Source organism: Eurypyga helias, unplaced genomic scaffold (genome assembly GCF_000690775.1).
Source record: "Eurypyga helias isolate BGI_N326 unplaced genomic scaffold, ASM69077v1 scaffold29399, whole genome shotgun sequence".
NCBI lineage: Eukaryota > Metazoa > Chordata > Aves > Eurypygiformes > Eurypygidae > Eurypyga > Eurypyga helias.
This window is the reverse complement of record NW_010270533.1, coordinates 19,068-41,783: the sequence shown is the minus strand read 5'-3', so window position 1 is coordinate 41,783 and position 22,716 is coordinate 19,068. Positions and strand designations below refer to the sequence as shown.

Here is a 22,716-nt window from a genome sequence, read left to right as displayed (position 1 = left end):
GAAATATGATAACATGGAGTTTGACTTACAAATTCCTCAGTGGGTTTGAAAACATGTTTTTTCTTCATAGTCTCGCTTTCCAGTACTTTTTTTAAATAGCTGTGTTTAAAAGATACCTTATACAGGGTGAATCTGTAAGCTACTACAGTGACTGTAAATGTTCCTGAAGAATTAGCGAGGCACAAACACAACGGTGTTAAGTCAGAAGAGCTCTGCTCAGACAGACCTTGTGATGAGCTGACAAGTCACCATGGCGAAGAGATGAAAGAGCAAGGGAATTAGTGTTAAGTGCTTCAATGGAGGTGTCTTCCTCTCTTTCCCCCCATCGTGCTTTGTGGTAGGATGGAAAGAACTCGTAGGCAGTAAATTTTTTTTTTATAATAGTTTAAAACTTTTATTCAACAGTTACTGTGATAAGTTGTTCTTGATGAAGCCATAGCAATTTGACTCAGCTAGATCAGAGTGGGCGGGCATTTTCAGGTTATAAATGATGGTAGCTGTGCGGTTGGGAGACAAATTTGAATATACTACAAAGTACAACTCTGTTTTTGCAGGACTTTTATCCAAAAACCCTGTTTTTTTGGGAGCTTACAAAGTCCCAGTGGCTGAGTATGTGTAATGTTTGAAAGGTATTTCTGTGTATGGGAAATAAATACACATCTTAAACTTGGCATTCATATCTGAATGACTTCTTTTTTCAGTAGGGCTGGCCACTCTGTGGCCAGTCGTCCTCCCTCTTGAAACAGGCAAACAAAAGCTGCTTCTGGTTCATGTAAATTGTCAGTTACCACAGGTGTTATTTGAAATCTCATTTGTGCCTTGTGTGTCTGTGTGGCATATGGGTTTGGCACTTTGCAGAAGACTAAATGGGTTTTTCAGCTTTCATTGCTGTCTTGTTTTTGCAACAGCTTTTTTAGACATGACTGTAACAAGTATGTGGTAGCACACAGCAGAATTCGATGGTCTTTTTACAAAAGTGGAACTTGGGATCATACCCCTGATGTAAAGAATTCCCCGTCTTCCAAGGTGGAAGTGGATTGCTGGAAATTAGCTGATGGCCTCTCTTAAGTCTGATACCAGAACAGTTGGTAGGGATTGAATTGTTGAGTTAATAGCAGTTGGGGTGTATGACATTAGTGTTAGGTTTGGAGTTTTGGAGGCATTTGTTAAATTCTCTACAGAGACCACATCCTATTTGCTAATTCAACTTATCTTTTCCCAGGGTGTTTTCTGTAGTTCTTAAATATCTCTCTGTGTAGCTTGTGTGATACAAATTTAACACTGAACCTGTTGATCAGTATACCAACGTTTTGATGTTACAGAGAGTAGAGGAAATGTCTTTCCTCAGAACTCTGCCAGGAGACCACAGAATCAAATACTTCTCCGGCCACTTCTTGGGCTAATTTAATCCTGTCAGCTAAAGGATGGTAAAGACTGAAGTCTTGCTTGACCCGAGGAGGCAGATCCCTTTTGTACATGCCTGTGTCTGCTGGTCTTTCAGCTCTTCTTTGGTAGAACTTGCATAGCTGATGATTTGGAGTAATGGCACAGTAAGCGTGAGTGTGAAGGACTGCTGAGAAGGCAATACCTCTCGAGTGCATTCATCTTGCTCGTGTTATTATGCTAACATCAGGATTATTTTGTTATTACAGATACGCCAGTCTCTACTTCTGCTGTGCCATTGAAGATCAGGACAATGAACTAATAACTCTGGAAATTATTCATCGCTATGTAGAACTTCTTGACAAGTATTTTGGCAGTGTGAGTTAGTAACTACTTTTTATTTTTTATAGAATCCACCATCTCTAGGTTCTGTCGTTTTGTTTTATGCCCACTGCACTCATAAAAAATCGTTCTTCAACTAGCTGTTGGAAAGGTGTATCTAACATGTTTTATGTTGCATGCTTGGCCAAACTAAACTGATAGTTGCCTATATAACTGTTAAAATACAGAATTAAACTCTTGTTTTGGGAGAACAACTCTTAGTAATCTGGTGTTAATTGCCTGTATTTATTTCATTTCATAGTAGTCTCACTTGAGGTCAGATAAAAATCTTATCCTTAATTTTCTGTCTAGGCCCCCAGCTTTCTTCTCCCTGGCAGTGCTGTAGTGTGTGAGCACTTCATACATCTGTCTCCAAGGGAGGCAGTTGGCTGTGAACTGTCAGGGAGGGTAAGGAAAGAAAGACATCTGCTTACCCAGATAGCAGGCACAAACAACTGTAGTAATGTACGTTAGCACTTCTAGAAAAACTGCTGCTTATCCTTCTGCCTTCCTAGTCCTCCTGAGTAGGAAATGCACAGGATGAGTAAGAAATTTGAGATTATTGTGTTTTCAGTTTTTTCGTGTAAGATTGCATGATCTGCCTTTGGGTACTGCAGGCAAGCAAAGTTTTATTAGGGATATTACCTTACGAAGAACCACATCACTCAAAGTTGTGAACTGAACCCTTTTTAACAAAGAAAATGCTTTTCAAAGAGGTTGCTACAATTGTTTGTAACTCAAGGAAAAAAATTTTTCATACATTTTTTTTCTCCAGGGACTGATTTGTTTTCGTTGTTGTTGTTGCCCAATTCCGTAAAGGTTATAATCTGAGTCTATCGTCTTGATTTGGTGGACCTGCGAACAAGTTAAGTTTTGTGAGAGGATATACCTCAACAGAGAGTATCCTCTCATTTTGCATTAATGCTTGATGTTCTTTTTAGGTCTGTGAACTTGATATTATCTTCAATTTTGAAAAAGCCTATTTCATTCTGGATGAGTTCCTTTTAGGCGGGGAAGTTCAGGAGACTTCCAAGAAAAATGTTCTCAAAGCCATTGAGCAGGCAGATCTTTTACAGGAGGTAAGCAAATCCAACTTCTCTGGCCATGTTATCAGCATGGTAGGCTGTGAGTAGAAAAAGATTCTGTTTCTCTAAGCTTGTAGAAGGTGCTTTTTAGCATGCTTAGCATGTAGTTTCTAGTTAGTTGTCCTAATAATGCAATATGATGATGATATTTGCTCTTTTCATGTTGATTGGCATGTGTATATTGTAACCTAGTGTGATTTTGCGTTTTGCTAGAAATGCGGCTGTTTTATATGTATTCTTAGATAATTATAGTTCATGCTGCTTTAACTTAGTTTTGTGTGTCTTTCATTTCTTCTTTTTACTAATCAGCTGTTAGTTTTTTGTCATACCTGATGCATGTTCACTTCTTTACTGTTTTATTGCTGAAATCCAGAAGCTAGACTCTCTTCTTTGAGACTCATACAGGTATAGTTCTTATTCTAAAGACCTGCCTTTCTGCTATAGGTTGCTTAGTCTGGCATGTTTCTGTCTTAAATAGATAAAGCAATAATAGTAATGTCATAGAAATGTACAGAATGAAACATCTGGGTTTTTTCACATGGAATGCTTTTGTTGTTCATGACTAACTGTGAAGAAAGATTGCATCTCTACCCTTTTTCTCTGGAAAAACATTTGATGGGAAGGGGTTCAGTGGTATAGAAAAGCTTGGTATAGTTTCTCCATCCTAGGCTGTTTTTATTTTGTGTTTGGTTTTTACTTAACCTCTGTTGTCTTGAGTTCAGTGTTAAGGTCCTTGAATGTCTAAAGGGAAGTTAGAAAATTCTGGTAGTCTGGGGGGATGAATCATCAGGCTTGTGTGCAAGTCAGTGGAGCATATAGATTAACAGGGCTGGTGAACCTCAGTGTTTTTTAAATTTACTGAGGTTCAGTCGTATCATTCTATATAAATGTAAGCTCCTCCATTTCCCCCCCCCCCCCCATGTGAACCTTCAATTTGATTTTCATCCTGTGAGTTAATTGCTTTAATTCTCATATAAGCATTCTGTATTCTACTTGGTACTCTTATTTTGTAGATCGTGGTATTAATAGGATGGGGAAACACATAATGTTTTTTACCCTTACAGTTGTGTCTGTAATCCTTTCAGACTACAGGCAAATCCACAACAGGTTAAAGTTCTTGTCTGCCAACAGCTAGTTAGTGTCATAAGCAAGGTCAGACGTTGCACCAAGATTTTCTACCCTATTTTTCTAGGAAGGAAATACATGCATTTACTGCTTCTATTCTGACCCAGTTTTGTTGAGCTATCCTTTACTCTCAGAAGGAATTATCTTAACCAGAAGTCCTGTTGCAGTTCAGAAAGGGAGGGGGGTATAACCACTTAAAAATGTGTTGCTCTTTTTTATATGAAAACAGATGTAACTAATCTGTTACCTATTCCAGTCTGTCTACTGCAAATGTAGTTAATTACACATGAAATAGGATTACTGTGCTACTTCTCGTTCTCGTTGGTTTTGAATTTTATTTTCAGTTTTCTTAGGCTTCTAAAGCAAAAATGCATTCTACCTCTAGGAATTAATTACAGATTTTCTATCGAAACAATTAGTATTCTCTTTTTACACTTAATATAATTTAAAGTTAAAAATTCTATGCAAAAGATGCATCACTTTTTCAATGTGAGACTTTTCCCTTGTCCTGGTAGCTTTACTCTGATTGCCCTTCCTTTCCCTATCTCTGAGGTATTCTCTTCTGCAAAGGTTTATTAAATCTTTTCTGATTAAATTGGAATGTAACAGTTTATCACAGTACCATTGTAGTCTTATGTTTGATTTTTATATTTTTTTTCTTAGTTATGTTGACTCTTGATCGAATATAAAACTACTCCGTATATCTGATTTTTTTTTTTCCTGACAAAACGCATAAAAGTCTGAGTCAATGTTTAAATTGAGCTTCTAATAAAGTTGGTCACTTTCTGCAGAGGTCTGTTTTCATATCAACTGCTGCTGTGTGCATGCTGAGTTTGATGAAGAGGGCTGTTAAAGTAATAGTTTGTCACAACTGGAGACTTTTTTGTACTTTCAGTTAATTTCTGCTTCACAGAATATTTCAGAGCTGCCGGAATGAAATGTGGTTTGATTCCGAAAGCAAAATGTTTCTGTTTGGGTTTTGACCACGTCAGATTCAAATTAATGTGCAACAAAAGGACTTTTATTTGGCCCTGAATACTCACATTACGTAATTTTAAAATGATTAATCAGTGTTGAATACACAATGTCATTAATTAGTGATGCTGCATACATTAATGTATGAAGCACCTTAAAGATTAAAAGCTGTACAGAATACTTACACAAAGGGAAACCATTACAAAGACATTAAGTGGCTGTTTGTGTGATGTTAAAAGAAAATACGCAGAGGCATAAATTACTGAATAGTGAATTAGTTCTTAACAGCTCTGCTGCCTGTATCTTCTGTGGCAATTTCCAGGTTGTGCTTCTGTTTCTGAGCATCTACTTCAGTGTGTCATTAAGTTCTTGGTGCTGGGCCATCCACTTACTGACTGCTAGAGCTGTTGTGGCTGAAACACTAACTTTTTAACTGTTTTTCATCTAGCCTTTCTTGTTAGTTCTTCAGTAATGTGCTCAGTTCAAATATTTACCTATTCCCCCCTCGTTTATTACCACCTGATAACGTACCAGTAATCAGGTGTCAATACTGGCCGTGTGACCTGTACGAATGGTAGCAGAAAGTCATTATGGCAGTGCTTCTGTGCTTATATGTAGACTTAAGCTTTTCATTTTAGAATGAGTATCTTTGGAAAAGAAAATTTGGTGAATTTCCTACATATGCCATGAAATATTTTTTTCTTGGATATGAAATATGCTAATTGGAGACTATAGGTTTAGGTATGTGTAATACTGGAGAACTGGTTGTTCTTGAGGTATGACAAAATAAAGGAATGTTAGCATTAGTAGTGACAAAGGAAAATCCCTGATACTTAAGCCTGGAGTGAGTAGGGAGTATAAGAGGTGGTTTGTTTTTTTTTTTTTGTCTGGTTTAGGAAGTAGCCTTTGTAAGCACCTGTCTCTTACTTTGTTTCCTGAGAAACTTACCATAATTAATGCAGTTTAATGCAGTTAATTCATTAATGTTAGCTCTTAAATATAGATTACTGAGGTAGACTGCCTTCGTAAGTTGGCAGGGACATTATTTGCCTCAGCTAATACCTGTATGCCTCTCGGTGTGAAACAAGAATGAGTAATGAAGTCTTTATTGCAATGTAGAGCTGACGGCTGTGACTTCGGGCTGGGTTTCAGGTAGGCAGCTTGGGCGGTCAGTTTGACTGCTGGTCTTAAGACAAGTATGTTCTTGATTTTAGCCACAGATAATGATCTGTGATTACAGTTTAGATGATGCGTGTGGGGAGCTGTGAGAGTTTCCGTCAGTGAGAAAGGGATATATTGTTAGTTCGTTACTGAAGGATTAGGAAATAGCTGTGATCTTTGTGGGTTGGGAATATCTCTCAATTTGTAGAAGGTATCATAAGTTTTGGTAGCTGGCACTTCTGTAAAATGCATTTCAGACTTCAGCCCCTGAAAGATGTTGGTTATGTAGCAGGAAAGAGGTTGTAATGCAGTTAGATTGTTTGATCTTTTGTTTTAAGTATGGAGGGTTTGCCTTGTCCATTTATATTGAAGGTACTGACTCTGATACAGTGATCAAAAATAGTGAGCTTGTTTATGGTGGTGTTTCCAGTCATTATTTAAGAACGTGGAATGACACTGTTTCTAATTTTATGTAATAAGTGGTCAGTACGTAAGCAGGATAATTAAGTCCAGTTTGGGAACGTACATTCAACATAATTACTTTCTTTTTGAGGTATTACAGGTTTTCTAATTGTGCTCCTCAAAATGTAGGTGCTTTTTATGTAGTAGATGAGGCAGTGCATGCATGTGGATATGGCTTTTTGTATGATGCTTCAAGTGTGAGAGGTAGACTTCTTTTCCGCCCCACCCCCTTCCAGTCTTGGAAGCAAAATGTTTAATTGCATGTTCTTAAAGACTGGCATGGTTTGTCACAAAATATCTTACTCAAAACCAATATAAAACGTATTGGGCCAAAGTGGAGAGGTCAGTTGCTTTTGTGTTCATTTCCCCACATCTGTTGAACAGATAGCAGCTATTTTTTTTAATGTAGTAGGCCATGTATATGTGCTTGACTACAGGTGTGCTCTGTGACATTGTATATATAATATGCTTCACTTTGGAAGAATCTATTTGCACCCTGTCCTAAGAAAATTGACTTGCTTGTTTAGTTATGATATGGACCATTCTTGTGGTCGTAAAAACTGCACTGCTTCTTAAATGCAGGGTTCTCAGGATGGACGTCAGGGAGATACTAAAAAGTTAGCGTTTGTGTGGAACTGTGTAAGCCTGGCATCTGCAAACATGTCAGTTAAAGTTCCAAGCCTCGTCATGCTGTCATCTGTTCTTTGTGTATGTTTTCTGTTCATTACTTTGCTCTTTGTAGCATTCTGTTCAACTAAAAAGTGACTTAAAATCTTTGTAGAACTGCACTTCTGGCTTCATATGTGTATGCTTATGGCTATCTTGCTTGTCATTGTCTGTACTACAGATTATTGAGTTTATAAACTCACTACTAAAACCTGCCAAAAGTTTTTTAAGAAGTAATCAGGGCTTCATGAATGCCTAATATAAATTCAGCTGGACTTTAGATAGAATGAACTGAAAGAATCCACATCATCAGGAATCATAGGAACACCGCTTCTCTTTGGAAGAAACCTCTAAAGACAACTAGTTGTAGATTTAATAGTAGCAGACAGGTCTTTAAACCTTTATCAAAGGTGTTCCCATATTCTCAGTAGATACTTTTGAACTCTTCTCCTTGCACCGTGGAGTAAGCTTTCCTGCAAACACTTAACAAATCATACTCTTCTGTTTAAAGCAATAGGAGTTCGTCCAGAAAATTAATAGTGGGCCCTGCATATCTGTCTGTCTTCCAAGTGGGAATGGGAGGAGGGGAAGTTAACCTTTTCATGTTTAAATGTCATCTTGAAAAAGTGGCATTGAATATCCAGGAACTTACTCTATCATACTTCACCCCCCTCCCATTCTCAGACTGCTTTTTTTTTATGGTAATTTAAATATTTTACTGGTCTGTATGTGAGTCTTTCGATTGTGTATTTGCAAACTGCAGTTCAGTATCTTAATGTTCTCTGTGAAGTTTCTTGCTTTTCTGGGTGTGTCATGATGCTTAGGATTTATCGTAGATTTGCAGGGTGTGTTTTCTAATCGCTTCAGAAATCCAGTTGTGTTTCCAGAAACTTGTTGTCAGATCCTAATCTGTCCATGGCTTTATGAATTGGAAATGACGGAAAGCAGTCTGCTTTTCACCTGAGCAGCTTCTGTGCAAACCTTTAAAATACCATTTTACTTAATCTGTCTCCATAATATTCTCCTTTTTGCCTGTCTGTGGTGTTCAGTGTGTGTACATGTAAGATGGGAGTAATCTTACTCTAAGAAATCAAAATGCTGATTAGAATTTCTTAAGAATGAGCAAGTTGTGAGGAAGGAGCCTTCCATGTAAGTTATCAAGTATGTGTTCAGTCAGTGTTACAAATTGAAACATTAGCAAGTTTCAATTGTAAGACAAATCAGTGTAAGTGAAGTCCTTGCTGTCTGGTTAACTCTTCAGTACCCACTGTGATGTGAATTCCAGTACTCATCAACATCCACGTGGTAAAACTACCTGTGAAGTTGATCGTTCACTGATACTAACAATCCTTGTAGAACTGTTGAGGATATATTTAACAGTACTCTGAACGTCTCATAGATTATAATTCTATTTAGGGCACTTTTATTTTCTGTATACGAAACTGATAGATTTTTCTCGAGAGGTAGTCTTCTGTTGCTGTCTGTTGAAGCACTGTCAGGGTGATACGATGAAAATTTTAGCACTGCTGCATATGCCATAGCTGTTTTCAGGGGCTTAATCTGTGCTTTTGGTCAATAAACTTAATAAGTTTAGTGAACAGTTGCAGAAGACTGCTTGACAATAGAGAGTATCTTATCTTCAAAATTAGATGCTCTTTCTGGATGAGCACATTAATCTGCATTTTAATAGACCATGTTCCCTGAATCTGGCAGAATGGCTGAAAAGAGCAATGTTAATGTTTGAACCTTGAGACACTGAGCACAAAATGCCATTTTTACTGTGGTGTCTGAGATGATGTGTCATGTTGCAGTGCTACTACCCTTTCCTAAAATTCTCGGTACCTGTGAAGATGGTTTTAAAACGCCACAGAATAGTAGGTGAAAAGAATATGAATAGGCCCCAGGAGGCATCCCATTGTGTTTGGTTTTTTAGATTCTCATTTCTTTGTGGTCTTATCTGTCTGTGTTGTACAGATGTCAGGCACACGGCTGGTATGTGTTTTGGGGCTTTTATTATTTTTTAAGGGAGAAGCTATGGGTTTTTTTGTTGCCAAGCTGTCTAGCAGAAGTAGTAGTTCTGGTGATGGATATCAAGATGCATTAGAAGTGTATGTATTTTAAATCTTAGGCTGAAAACTTGATTTTAAAAAGGCAGGGAAAAAAGTCTGAGAAGAGCTATTGTTCATAATTCTTTGAGAATTCTAAGTATGTTTGATTAACAGATGGATTAAGTGAAGATGTTCAACTTTGTGCACCAAGCATTACGACATGAAAATGACTGGCTTGTCCCATACAGCTCAGCAACTGACAATGCCGACTTAATAGTAAATATGGTTACATAGCTCTGAAATTAAATTGTTCAAATCACTTCAGGGATGGTAGGTAGCTAAGTTGAAGGAAACTCATTTCCCTTCGTGGAACAGATCTTGCTTTACTATCAATGTTCGTAATAATACTGTGTGAAACTTAGTTACTGAGTTAAGTATATGTAAATTTGGTAGCATCCTATTCTGTTACGCTCTCAATCTGTTATAATAATGAACAACTGATCTTAAGTGCTCTTTTAAAAAGATCTTGGCATTAACATTCCTTCAAGCACAGGTGAAGCTTTCTAAACAACTCTCTAGAACTTACTCTTTTAAGGTACTGGTATCCTTTATCTTGTTAAGAAATGAAAAATAAACTTGAGTTTGTAATGTGTCTATTTGGAGTCTTTGAACAGATGTTTTTTACTGATGCATTTTTGTTTGTTTTCTTAACAGTGGACTGTTATCAAACCTTATAAAATTGTATTAACTTAAAGTATAACAGTAGCTGAAACACATTTGAGTGAAATAACTGCATTTACTTTTTTATATAGTTTAGAATATTTTCTCACTTTTTTTGTTTTAAATGGAAAAAAGCTGTAAATAATTGGGTGGGTGTGGGCTTTGTTTTGTGTGGTGCTTTTTTTTTTAAATTAAGTAGTTGGTATTACATTTTCATTGCTGCTTGATTTTGTGTTTGTAGAGCCAGAATGAAGACTGGGGAGGTTTGTCTGAGGATATCTTATGATTAAGAGCAATCTAAGGCATTAGCCCTTTTGACCCCCATCTAAATGATTGGTAAATACCAAGTTTACCATTTTGGTGGCATGGATTAAATGGGTGCTATGCAAAGACTGCTGCACGTGTAATTAAGTCCTTGCAAGGGTAAACAGAAAATGGGTGATGGGCTTAACTTTCTGCAATACTTGCATGATGGTCTTTGAAGAGTGCTTTGAGTGTTCCCTCTTATTTTCCGTTTTTGTACTAACCGCATCAACTTAAAGTGTCTGACTTCTACTGGCTTCATTGGGTGTTGATAATTAAGCGGGATAATGCAAGTTAGAGAAATGGATACCAAAACTAATAACTAAAGCGATGTTTGGCTTTTTTTTTTTACTTACAATAAACCCATGCAAATGTGTATTTACTGGAAAATAAGCTGTTTACATCTGCTGTGCAAAGAAAATGGGCCCTAAAAAGACTGGGTACTGCTGCAATTGACTGTATATCAAGTGCCGGATGCTGCATGACAGAACAAAGCTTATTTGCATATATAGTGCATTGCAACATATTTTTGTCCAAAGCATAAGTGGAATACATTGTGGCAGTCCTACTAATAAAGGTAAGATTTTATTTTACATAAGGCAAGTCTAAAACACACGTGAAAATTATTTGCTGGAGAAAACTTAATTAGTTTGCTGCTTATTTGATATCACGATAAACAAGTAGTTCAGCAAACAAATTGGCTTTTGTAATGTGGAACTGCAGTAATAGATCTAATTTCATATGCAGCTTTATAAATATCAGGATTTAGTTCCCAGACACAAGAAAATTGCTGTAATAGATGAAATATTTTTTGTTTAGCATGTTGAAAATCAATTTCACTGCTAGTGTACAGGTATCTTCACCATTGAAAAGTTACCTAGTGTATGAGACAGCTGTCGATCTTTGCGGGGGAGTAGGAGGTAGCTGATAACCTGCTTGTGTATTAGACCTGTAGAATTAGGGCAGCCAACGAGTCATTTGTTCAAAATAGAATTTCTTAGAGGAGTTTGGACATATGGTAAAACAATGACCAGAAAACTTAAATGCTCAAGCTTGGTTTTTCACCCCCCCATTTTTTTCCCCATGTTTATCGCTTTTTCCTCTCCCCTCCATGATAACAAGTTTATGTATGAAGAGTGTGATTCTCATGGTGAGGTTAGTATTAACACTGAGATGGTAAAAGTTTCCTTATGATTAAAATTTTTTTAAAGTATTTATATTGTTTGGAACCTATGCTAGCCACATAGACTTTACTTAGGAGTCTTAATCTTTTTTGTTGTCTTAGATGGTTACAGAGACCAAGTCTGGAACATGCAAGCTCAGGCTTAGAGGATTCTGTGTGACTCCAGTTTACTGGTTTACCATATGTCCCTCATGAATTCTATGTATGGGTGCAGTTTGAGTTGAAGAAATGTGCTTTGTCCTCGTTAATTTAAACAGTGGCATTATCAGATGCCCATGGGATGCTTCTTCCTGTCTGGTACTATTCACTGGAAGGAGTGAAGGAATATATACTGTGTACAGAGCTTAATTTACACAGTTGTCATGACTCTGCAGAATATGGAGAAGTGGGGATGGCATCTGCTGGGATGAGTGGAGAGGGTTAGATGGTTGCACCTAATAAAAGCTGGGGACAGCTTGCCTGTGGGAAGCAGCGGTATATAGGAATGAAGATCAGCCGTGGGAAGGAAAGATCATCTGAGGTAAAGGTGGTTGTCTTTGGGCAAGGGGTGGAATTTGACTCGCAGCTTCTGTGCTTCGATCAACCTGGTATTTAATAGGTGGTTGCTCTGTCAAGCATAAACAAGCACCAAGTGACTGGAATTTGGTTTTTTGAGGGTTGTTTCAGAGAGATTTGCATGTAAACTAGGGTGTTGTGTTCTAGATGTGCTGTATGGCACGTGTAATAAGCCACATGTTTAGAAGTAGTCTATTCCATACAGAAATTGGCTAAATTTAAGGAAAGCTGCATATAATGTTGGAAAACCTGTGGTATACAACTAGACAGGGTGAAATCTTTTTATTGTGCACTTGTGTTCTAGTGAACTGAATTTATGCTTTCTATCAAGAGCAGTTTACAGGCGGTCTTGAGTCAGGGTGCGGTTTCCTCATGACATAGAACCATGCCAACAGTGACTCTCATTGAGAAGGCCAGATCCGTTCCTGCTGGCACCTTTGTCGTAGCACTTGTGTTGAGCCACTTGCTCTGTGATGATGTGGCTTGTTAGCTATAACCTAAGAATATGGAAGGTGGTGTGAGGGAAGTGTCAGGGGAGGAAAGGAGGAAAGCAGTGGCATTGAAAAGGGAAGTAAAAGGCAGCTGTGTTTGGTAGCCAAGACTTTCGCTGGAGCGAATGATGTAACTTAAATTAGGTTTTATTTTTAACAGCTCCCAGTGTGTTGAAGTGTTTGTAAAAAGCCAGTGTTCCCCTTGTATCTTGTCTTGACTCATGTCTGCTGTGAACGCCCAAGTCAGCTAGCACATTTAGGGAAGATCTAATTTTACCTGTTTTAAGCTGCTCCCCTGCTGTTGGCTTGAGTCACAGGGGTGTGGCAAGGAGATTCAGCAGCAGTACTGGCCTGCAGGGTTTTCTGTGTCCTTTCCCTCCCTCTTTACTTCCTGCCAGGGAAACTTACATGAGCATTCTAGAAGTGGATTTCAGATCCATCTAAACTGATCCAATTTAAATTGATCGTTGCTAAAAACGTATAGCCAGCAGCTTTACTTTTCCATGTTTACAATTTAGCCCTGTAAACATTTGTCCACCAGCAACTGTAAGAAGGCAAAGTGCTGCAGGAACAGAAAGGAAGGGGAATGCTTAAATGCCATCACCATGGAACCTGAATGATATTGGACGTGATGTGGCTTGTTACAGCAGTGTATTCTGGGCATCCCCTCAAAGATACAGCTCTGCAGTTTAAGAAGTGGTTCCTTCAGCAAAGAGTTGTAAGTAATGCAGACCTGTAGCTGCAGTGCTGGAAGAAAATGGAAGAAGACATTAGTGAACCCTTATGTGCGTCGTTTGGCAAACTGCCCAACATACGGATGCACTGGGATTATCTGATAGAGAACCCAGTGATTTGTAATATTTTTGGCTCCAGCTTCACACTACAAAACATTCAGCACTAGTTATTCCCATAAAGCACTTGCGTGTTTGTAGTGGGGAAGTGGAGCCTCCGGTGGATGCTTAGAACCATCCTTACCCTTAAAGATCAGACTCAGTTCTTCATAGCTCACTGCATAGCTACAGATTGGCAGGTGGAAAGCACTGCCTCCCGGAGCGATTATCGCCTCTGATCCCGAAGATGAGAATAGCAACTCGGAGGCAGGAAGCATTCACTGTTATCCGGTTACAGCACATGAAGTTTCCACTGGTATTTTTACTTCTGCTTTTGAGAGAGAGGCAGGGAGGCTGCTGCGGATCTTACGACATAATCTCCCGCTCTGGTCTGTGTAGGTGATGTTTTGTAGCCGAAGGGTGTGCATATGCTAGGATGTTTTGCCAAATAACACTTGCATGATGACTGTTGCTGGTTTAGAATCTAGTTGAGTATTGTGTTGACCGATCGGCACCAATCCTGGAGGTTTTTTTTCTTTGCCCTCTCTGCAGAGAAGCTGTAGACAAGATCCTGGCTTGGAGTTGGTACTGATGTAGGATTGTTCTTTGCTTTTGAACAGCATCACAGTTAATATGCATGTTCAAGACCTCAAATGTTTCTAGGTTCTCTGAGAAAACACTTTGCTCTCCTTTGAAAGTAAAGTAGAATTTTCCCAATAACCATGCAATTGGAGTTTCTGAATAGTTAGCCAACCAAAGATTGGGAAACAGATACTCTACTATTTTGAAATCCCTGAAAAATGTAAGTGAACAGCAGCAATTTCCTAAAGCAGCCTTTCATTAGAAATATTTCCTAATAAAGATTCAGAAGTAGAATGTAAAAGTAATTGCTTCTGAAGCATTGCTAAAGTGCTTGTTAAATCTTAATCTCTTCCTACTGTAAGAACGTCACATATCTAAAGAGAAACCCTCATCCCGTCTCTCTTTTCCCCGTAGCCTGTTCCTGTAGAATTGATCCCAAACTGCTGTGCCCTCCATGGTCCCACATCTTGTCTGTTGTTCTAGCTTGGGGTTTGTTTAGATGCTGGGGGAGGGTGTGTGTGTGTGAAAGCCAAGCCTTTATCAAAAGGTAGCAGTTGTAATTTTTGCCTGCAGTTTAACATGGCTTGCCTTCATAGGCTTTGTGCTGCTTTTGATGGGGAAAAACGTTAAAAACTTAAGGAGACTTTCCCTGAAAAAGATGTCAGGTCTTCCTGAAGTCTGTCACTGCTGTGTGATGTTGTCTGTGAAATGGCAGCACTGAAAAACACTGAACTTGAGTCAGTTTGGTGTAGGCATAAATTATTTCATGTCTCTCTTGCCTGAGGAAATAGACTGTTTTCTTGTCCACTACAGACATAAAATAGCTTAAATTGCAGCTAGAAAATAATTTCAAAGTAGATGTGAGGCAAATTTTCCAGTGGTGATGATAATGAAGCATTTAAGTAGATTGCTTGGGGGGGGCATTAAAAAGTTTCCATCACTGGATGCCTTTACAGATTAAATGTATCTTGGGAATATTACAGGTGTACTGTTTGGGGCACTGGATTAAATGAAGTACCTTCTAATTTTAGTTTGATTATGATTTTTAATTAGGTTGGGTCATGACAAAGTTGGCAGAGAAAAATATTGCTTGGGTTGGGCTGGTTAAATTGTTCTTTTGACTCAAATCAGCTCTACCATTTTTCTAACTTAAAAATCTCTAATGACTTAGGCTGAAAATTTCAGAGAGTATTATTAGCTTTTTAAAATGAGTTGTAAACACAGATGTCAGTTTGAGAAAAGATGGATTTTAGTAACTTTAAAACACTGTGGAGTTGCAGTGTGCAGCTTGTTAGAGCTGTTACTGCATTGGCAAAACCAGGATCGAAGACCTATGTGTTGAAGTCAAATTTATGTCAGAATTTTAAAATAAGTGATGATTTTTCAAAGGTAGCATTTCATGTTAGCTTGCCATTGTATGGTGCTCTAAGGATACCATTGCCTCTTTCCTAGCTGCTAGATTTCTAAACTCATTAGATCCAGATAGGACATGCTTCACAGGCTCAGATGTTGTCTGAGGTCTGCCGAGACCTGCTGAAGGAAGGCAGGGTAGTCTAGAGAGTGATTGTAGAAGTTGACATCTGCACTTTGCCCCAGATTGTCTTTGCTAGTATGCAGACCAGCAGGGTGACTGCTCTGGAGACCGTGAGGCATGGAATAGGCTAACAATGTAACTGGAGATCGTGAGATGCTGTAGTTCTGTGATGGCAATAATTTGTCAAAAGTTTGTTTTCCTTTTTGTTGTTTGTCAGTCTGCCCACAGTGCCAGACCCGCTGTGCATGACGGTCTTGGGCATCCTCACCGGGGTACAGGGGTCTCCCTGAAACGGCGGCGTTTTCCATCTCACAGTATTGCTGTGTTACCCTTTCGTGTCCCAGTCGCCATTGTCTTCCATTTAGTCTTTTAGGTTCACCTCTACAATGTCAGTTTATTGCTTGTCTCGTTGCAGGTGGTGTTTACATGTTCTTAAGCTCAAAAGCCACCAGGAGCAAAATAACCACTTTCTTCCTATTGTTGTCTGGCGATCGATCTTGCTTTATCAGTAGATAAGTTTCTGTTAAGATGAGACACTAATCCTGTAACAGTAATTTGAGTCAATCATCTAATTTTGTGTACCAGGATTTTCACATCACAGATACTTAATTCCTTAAGTTATAAACCATTGAAAATAGGAACAGGGTAGGGAATACCCCAGGGCTGTGGGGTAGGGGTTCAGAAAGTACCAAAAGGTAACAAGTGGATAAATGTGAAATGAACATCAACCTTATTTGTTCACACCACTTGTCTGAAAGGGAACATTGTCAATGTTTCCAGGCCAAAGAGTGTTTCCAGTACTAAGGAGTGTGTGCAGCCTGGGATAATCTTTGAACATGGCAGCAGTGAATAGGAATCAACCTCTAAGAGTGCTAGATGAGCTGCTCTCATTTTTTTGCCCAGAGAGCTATTGTAAAATTAAGGAGAAATCTGTTATGAGATTTGACAAGCATTTTGGTGAAGACACTAACTTTGATGGCTCCAGGTTTCCAAGGGGGAAATGCTGGAAGACATGAGGTGGGTTTTTTTTTTTTTCGTTTTCCAAAGAGGAGAATCACAGTCACATGTGTGCATTGTGTTCCAGGTAGAAACTGAAAATATGGAACTGTAAAAATTGGGCATTTGAGATTGTTACAGTATGCCTGTTTTTCATTTGTCTTCATGAATCTATATCATGCCAGCAGCGTAAGTAAAGCAGAAGTGTTCCCTCAGTACCTCTGTGGGAATTTTTTTGTCTGAGGAGGCTCCAGCAGTTCTAGAGTTAGTATATTCTCTTTCATTACAGCTTGTACTCCTTGGAGGGGCTCTACTACCATCACACAATTCCTTTCCTGTTGAGTTAGGAATATGCCTCAGGATTTTGTTTTTAATGTAGGCTGACAGTTAAGTGGTAAGAGAGGTTTTAAGAGTTAAAATTCACATTTGTAATTCTCATTTGTATTATATACAAAATTATTTTGAATTCTACCAAAATCACAGCAAACTTCGTACAACTTATTTGCAACTGTCACTGAGCTATAGGGACTTTTATTTTGAGAACTACTGGGTTGTTGGAGTAATTTTAACTACTGTGGAATAATGTTCAGATTACTGAAAAGCAGTACAAATCCTGTAAAGCTTCTAGGATATTTTTGTTTGGCTTTTTTTTTTTGTAGTTGGAGATTAGAATTTAAAAATACACAAGCTTCAACATGTGAATAAACTGAGATGGCACAGAGCAAGTTGTTAGTTTGGAAGTCATGGGAGTTTGCTCAGTTCTGTTGTAAGACTTCCGTCATTTTGGGGGGTGGGATACTGAACTGGATTGAACGTTTTAATTGGTACATCAGGGAAGATGGTAAGTGATATGCAGAGAGTCGTGTTTTGGCTGGGTTTTTTTGTTTTCCTCCCAGAAGATATGTGATGGGCATGCATGGGGCCAGTACTCCTAAATTGCTATTACTCCATTAAAAATGTCCTCATCTGTCTTCAGGGAACGGATTTTAATACCAAAATGTTGCGTATTGCTTTGGTTCTAACTCCTCTTTCAACATATTGAATACTAATGTTTTCATAAATTATACGAGGGTATTAATTTCAGTGGCATAATTCAGAAGCAGAGGGAAATTGGCCTGCTATGTGAGGGGTCTCTCATACCTACCATTTTTAAGAGGCAGTCTTTTTGGTAGACAGTTTTGTTGCAGGCAGTGCCACTGGTGGACTATGCTGGCACAGTGCCGCTCACAGCTGTGTTCTAGAGGCCTGTTCCCAACGTGTTTATCGCGGGTAGGTGATGTCAGAAGTTCTCTCAGCCCAGTGCCCTGTCTCTGACAGTAGCCAACGGTCAGTGTCTGCCGAAGAGGCTAGAATGGAGCAGATACATAGGGTGGTCCTCTTCTGGAACAGGAGCTCAGCCTCAAACAAATTTTGGCTGAGAAGAAACCCTGAGCTTACCTAGTACCATAATTATGATGTGAAATTGTCCTACGTGCTGTTGGACCCAGCGTGCAGGCATGAGGGGGGATAAAACAATGGTATCCCACCCCACACCCCTAGGGTGTAGAGTAGCCCAAAAGACAATACTGTATTTCTCTATCCAGTGCCCTTTTTGTGTCAGAGATACAATAGAATGTGAGAATCTCTTTGTTTTCTTGCATAACTGTCCACCTTTCTATTGTGTATAAGAATATGTACATTTCTTTTGTAGCCACGCCATGAATACTTTAATGTCCCAGTGTACTAAATGGCTTCATTCATCATGCATGCAGAATTTCAGAGGAGATAGACCTGTGACTTACTCATGACAGAACATTATCATCAGCTTGGTGAATCCAGTCATCTTGAACCTAATAGAATACCACCACCATTCTCTGCTGTTGTGCTTTCCTCTTCCCCCTCCGTTTTACAGTGTTGTCTCTTCACGTGTCTCATTTCAACAGAACTCATGCTTGTTGGCATATGGTTTAACTTTTTTATCGTGTGTAAGCGTGACATCTTACGTGTAAAACTTCTGTAGAATGTTCTGAGCTAAATTTCTATATACTGCAGCACCTATACTGTAACACTACTTGACCTGTGCTTATCTTTCAAATAAGTTGTTGTGGTATTTAAACACACACACCTGTAGACGAAGGTAATATTTACAGAGAGACTAGTGAAGGAGTAGTAGTGTGTGAAATGTGTGTACGCACAAGTATTAAACAACGTTACACGCAGTTCTATGCAGACCTTGCGTCTTAATTAAGATGCACATCCTGGTAGCCTTTTCTGAGACTGGCAGGGTAGTGTGACTCGCCTTATGAAGAGGAGGAAGGCAGAAGCGATGAGGGCAAGGAGAAGGACTTCCCTAAATCTGCTCACACCATTTGTATTTAAATGTGCAAAAGGCTCTTGTGAGCAGTTGAACAGTTGCTGCTACTGAAGGAGAGAACAAGTTCATTGCTTTACAAATTATTAGGGTTGGGAAGATTTCTTTAAGTCCATTAACAGAATACTTCAAATAGGTCTCCCCGAATTGGCATTTACAGTTTTAAGTGCAGACTACCTTGTGTATCAGAGAACCGCCACAAGTGTGGATTGAAGTACGAGTGAGAGGGCATGTATTGCATCCTCCTTTTGCCTAGTAGAGAGAATAATTCATAACCCAAACCCAGTGCTGTTGTTGAAAATTATTCAAATGTAATTAGCAAGGAGGCAATTACTGAGATGAACCACAAACAGCTAGTTCCACGTACTATATGTGGTAATGCACTACCTTCTGAATGTTCAACTGACATGAAAATGGGAGATTCAGGGTATCAGAGAAAAGATTTGAATTGGACTTGCAGCATTCTGAAACCTTAGAAAACAAGATCATAGGAGTGGTTTTCCATTTCCAAGTTTGCCTTTTTTCTGTAAGACATTAACAGTGTGTTTGAATGTCTGGTTAATGCTGCTTTAGCCTGCATTATTTCATGCCTGTTGGCTTAAAATGCTGTGCATTGAGCTGTAATGAGATGCCGTTTTTCTTGTTATCTGTATACAGCTGCTTGCTTCTAAATGACTAGGTAATGAATTAGCTTTCCTGGCATGTTTGAAATAAAGTATTGCATGCACTTTTGTCTCATGTGAATGACTCTTTTTCCTCATCTGTGCTCTGATATGTTTCAAATTTGCATTGTTTGCCTTGGGTGATTCTGAGCTGCAGGTAGTGTATAACACAGCAGAATGTTTACCATAACAATTGGATAAAATGCTTGACACTTCCTAAAACAAATAATGGCAACAAAACTATATAATCCATTCTGTTTCTTTCTTAAAAGTCGTAATTGATGAAACAGTTCCTCTAGCAAAACACTTTAGCCTTTAGGTGTTCCTTCTGAGTTTATATTGGTGACGTGCACATAAGAAGGCATGTCTGCCTGAAGGTTACTGCTGTAGTATTAAAAAAACGAAAATCTTAGAGTTTTACTGGTGAGATGTCTGTGGACGAGTAGCCAGTGTCCGTGAAATACGTTGCTTTAAATTCTTTGTTAGCCAGTGACCTTGAATTACTTGAAGAAATTTAATCTTTGTTTAAGTATATGCCTGGTGGAAATTGCCTACAACTTTGAATTGGCAGTGGAGACGATAACACTAAATGGCTCTAGAGGTAGTAGCAGCCATGAACTGTATTTCTTCATAGCTATTGAGCAGCTTTTTTTTTTTCAGGTAATCTAGTAAACAACCTGTTTTGCCACTGAGTAAGCGTCCACTGCGGTCTGATCAGTTTAAAATGGTGAAAAGTCGTTTTATTACAAATATTTTCGAGACCCTGAAATGCTTGAGAAGTTATATTCTGTTAGAATACTCCGAGTTCTGTTGCTATAGTTAAGAATGTAGATTTTTTCTTTTTTTTTTGAGTAAAATGCTTTTGAGTAAAACCCGAAATATAATACACCGGGCTACATTAAAAATGCCACGTAGCCTTTTTTTCAATTGGGCGTCTCCTTCTGGGGGATTTGTGTTAAAATGCACGTGTAAATCTTTAATCCTGCCAGCCTGTCTGGCTTTGCCAAGGTCACTGCAGTTCCAAGAATGTTTAAATATTGCATCAGTGAGAAAAAAGCCACTCTTCAAGTCTTAACTTGCCTTTTTCTTGGGATTCCCTATTTGCTGCTGGATTTTGGAAGCCATTTCGGAAGTGCTCAGCAGTGGCCTGTTTCAAGCACTGACTGATTTTTCGAACAAAGTTGCCTTTAAAATACCATGGCCTGTTCCTTCTGTACTAAATCACCTTATACAGGAACGGGATGAGGGCTGTAAACTCGGTTGGTTTGTGCTACATAGTCAAGGTTGATAGAGATGATGTTCTGGTGGTGTTGCAAGATTTAAGGTGCTTAATCGTGTATATAAGTAATATATAACGTGGCAGACTTTTTTAAAATAAAGTGGTTGAAAAATAATTTGCTTACTCCCTTAACTATTATCTGCTTTTTTTTTCTGCTTCATGACATGTCTTGTTTTAGGATGCTAAAGTAAGTTTATTCATACTCTGGATACTAAACCAGTTTGTTTCCTTAAGGACACAGTATCCCTTTTTATTTACTGTGGTACTGTTATTAATGATGGAAAAGGGCAGCCCAATGTTCCTAATTAAAGTAGTGTTTCTTTCCAGATGCTAGAGGAACAATGAATATAAACCTGATGATAACCCTTTTGGAATTTTGCATTAAACAACTTGCTCTGAATCCAAACAAAGCTTTTTAAGATTAGAATGAACCTAAAACTTTATGCCTGGTGTGGGAGAATAGGGTTCCAATCCTGGCAAATCCTCCACTTCCATAGGGGTTGGTTCATTGATGCCAGGTGTGCCAGGGTACCTTGACCTGGTTTTACGAACCAAGCATGGGACCGGTGTGAAAAACAACCTCGGTTCTCTGTTTTAAAGAGTTTTAAGGGATACTGTGTCTTTGCTGCATCAGTTGTTCCTTTCATCCAGTTACTCATCCTTCCTGCACTGATCCTGGAGACCCGTGAAACATCTCTCATCACAGACATCACTGACTCCGTTGCAAGATGCTTCCCCATCCCTTCCCAGTTCACAGCGCTGTGACGGGGCTGTGATTTGTTCCCTGCTGGCACATCTGAATTGCTTTATTTTTATTGTGCTTAAGGGCAGTAAAATCCACCAGCTATTCCTGCGAGCCATGGCAATCTCATTAACGGCTCCTCAAGCAGCGCGGCTAATGGCATGTTCGCAAACAGCAGTACTTGTAGATTTTGGTGTCTTTCAGCTTTACCGTTTTCAATTAAGCATCTGTCACGCGAAGTCATGTGCGGTATGGCACGGCTCAGCGGAAGCGCTGGGTCCATTTACGGCTGTCTCACGTTTTCCCTCCCTAGGAAGCAGAGACCCCGCGTAGCGTACTTGAAGAAATCGGACTGACATAAGCCTTGACGTCAGCTGGTGACCTCTCGGTGTTCCATACTGTCCATGTCCACTGCCTTCATCGTAACGTTTAGCTAATGGTGTAAGATGCTGTTTGTCAGTATTACTGTTTCGCTAAGCTGCTTCATTCAGGCCTCTGAGAAAATTACTCCTTGGAAAAGGGAACGAGAAACAAGTCCAAAAACTCGTAAAGGGAATTAGATGTGAGTTGACTCAGTGTCTCCCTTCACAGCGTTTATAGGAAGATTGCGTTTGACTTCAATACGTGTATTGGTTTGAGTTTTTTTTCTATGAGCGACCTTGACTTCAGGAAATAAATGTATCGTGATGACACAGCGTGTCTGAGTGAAAAGAAACTCCATGGACAACTCCAAGTGTGACATGTTACGGTGTAGAAATTGTGTTTTATGCAACCAAAGACTTCCGTTCACCTACGTTTTAGTTGCCACTTGTGTGAGAATTCTGCTTATTTCAGTTGATGTGTAAGGATTGGAAATACCTGTTTACTACCGAATTTGTCGTCATACCAAAGAATCCTGTTAGGATCTGCATTATCAAACCGGTGAAAATGGCTTTTTTTGCAAGAAAGCTGCAAACTCATCAGCGCACTAGAAAACGAAGGTGTATTTAAGCGTAGCTACCTTGAACAAAACTGTGCAAGTTTCTATGCTAAAAAGGGAATGCATGTAGTGGAAAAAAAATAAATAAGGGAACTATTTTTAGATTATGTTGCTCTAGACACAAACATGAGGAAGAGGCAGGCTTTCTGGCTGGACAGAGAGGTGCAGGATGAAAATGGGATACTCTTGGGGGTGGGAAAGGAGCTATACAAAAGGGATTTTTA

At 39.0% G+C, this 22,716-nt stretch overlaps 1 protein-coding gene across 3 annotated transcripts in view; it reads left to right on the top strand.

Moving 5' to 3' along the window:
- Nucleotides 1-22,038, top strand: part of AP1S2 (adaptor-related protein complex 1, sigma 2 subunit) — a 26,962-nt gene extending 4,924 nt beyond the window's left edge. The window contains exons 2-4 of one of the 3 annotated variants that reach the window (XM_010158488.1): nucleotides 1,653-1,761; nucleotides 2,706-2,843; nucleotides 21,827-22,038. In XM_010158488.1, coding sequence (XP_010156790.1) covers nucleotides 1,653-1,761; nucleotides 2,706-2,843; nucleotides 21,827-21,874 — 295 coding nt within the window. In that variant the 3' untranslated portion in view covers nucleotides 21,875-22,038. Of the gene's footprint in view, nucleotides 1-1,652; nucleotides 1,762-2,705; nucleotides 2,844-10,247; nucleotides 10,442-18,170; nucleotides 18,526-21,826 lie in introns of those variants that run through there. The other 2 variants (XM_010158489.1, XM_010158490.1) reach the window with 2 other exon arrangements.
- Nucleotides 22,039-22,716: the final 678 nt, after the last annotated feature.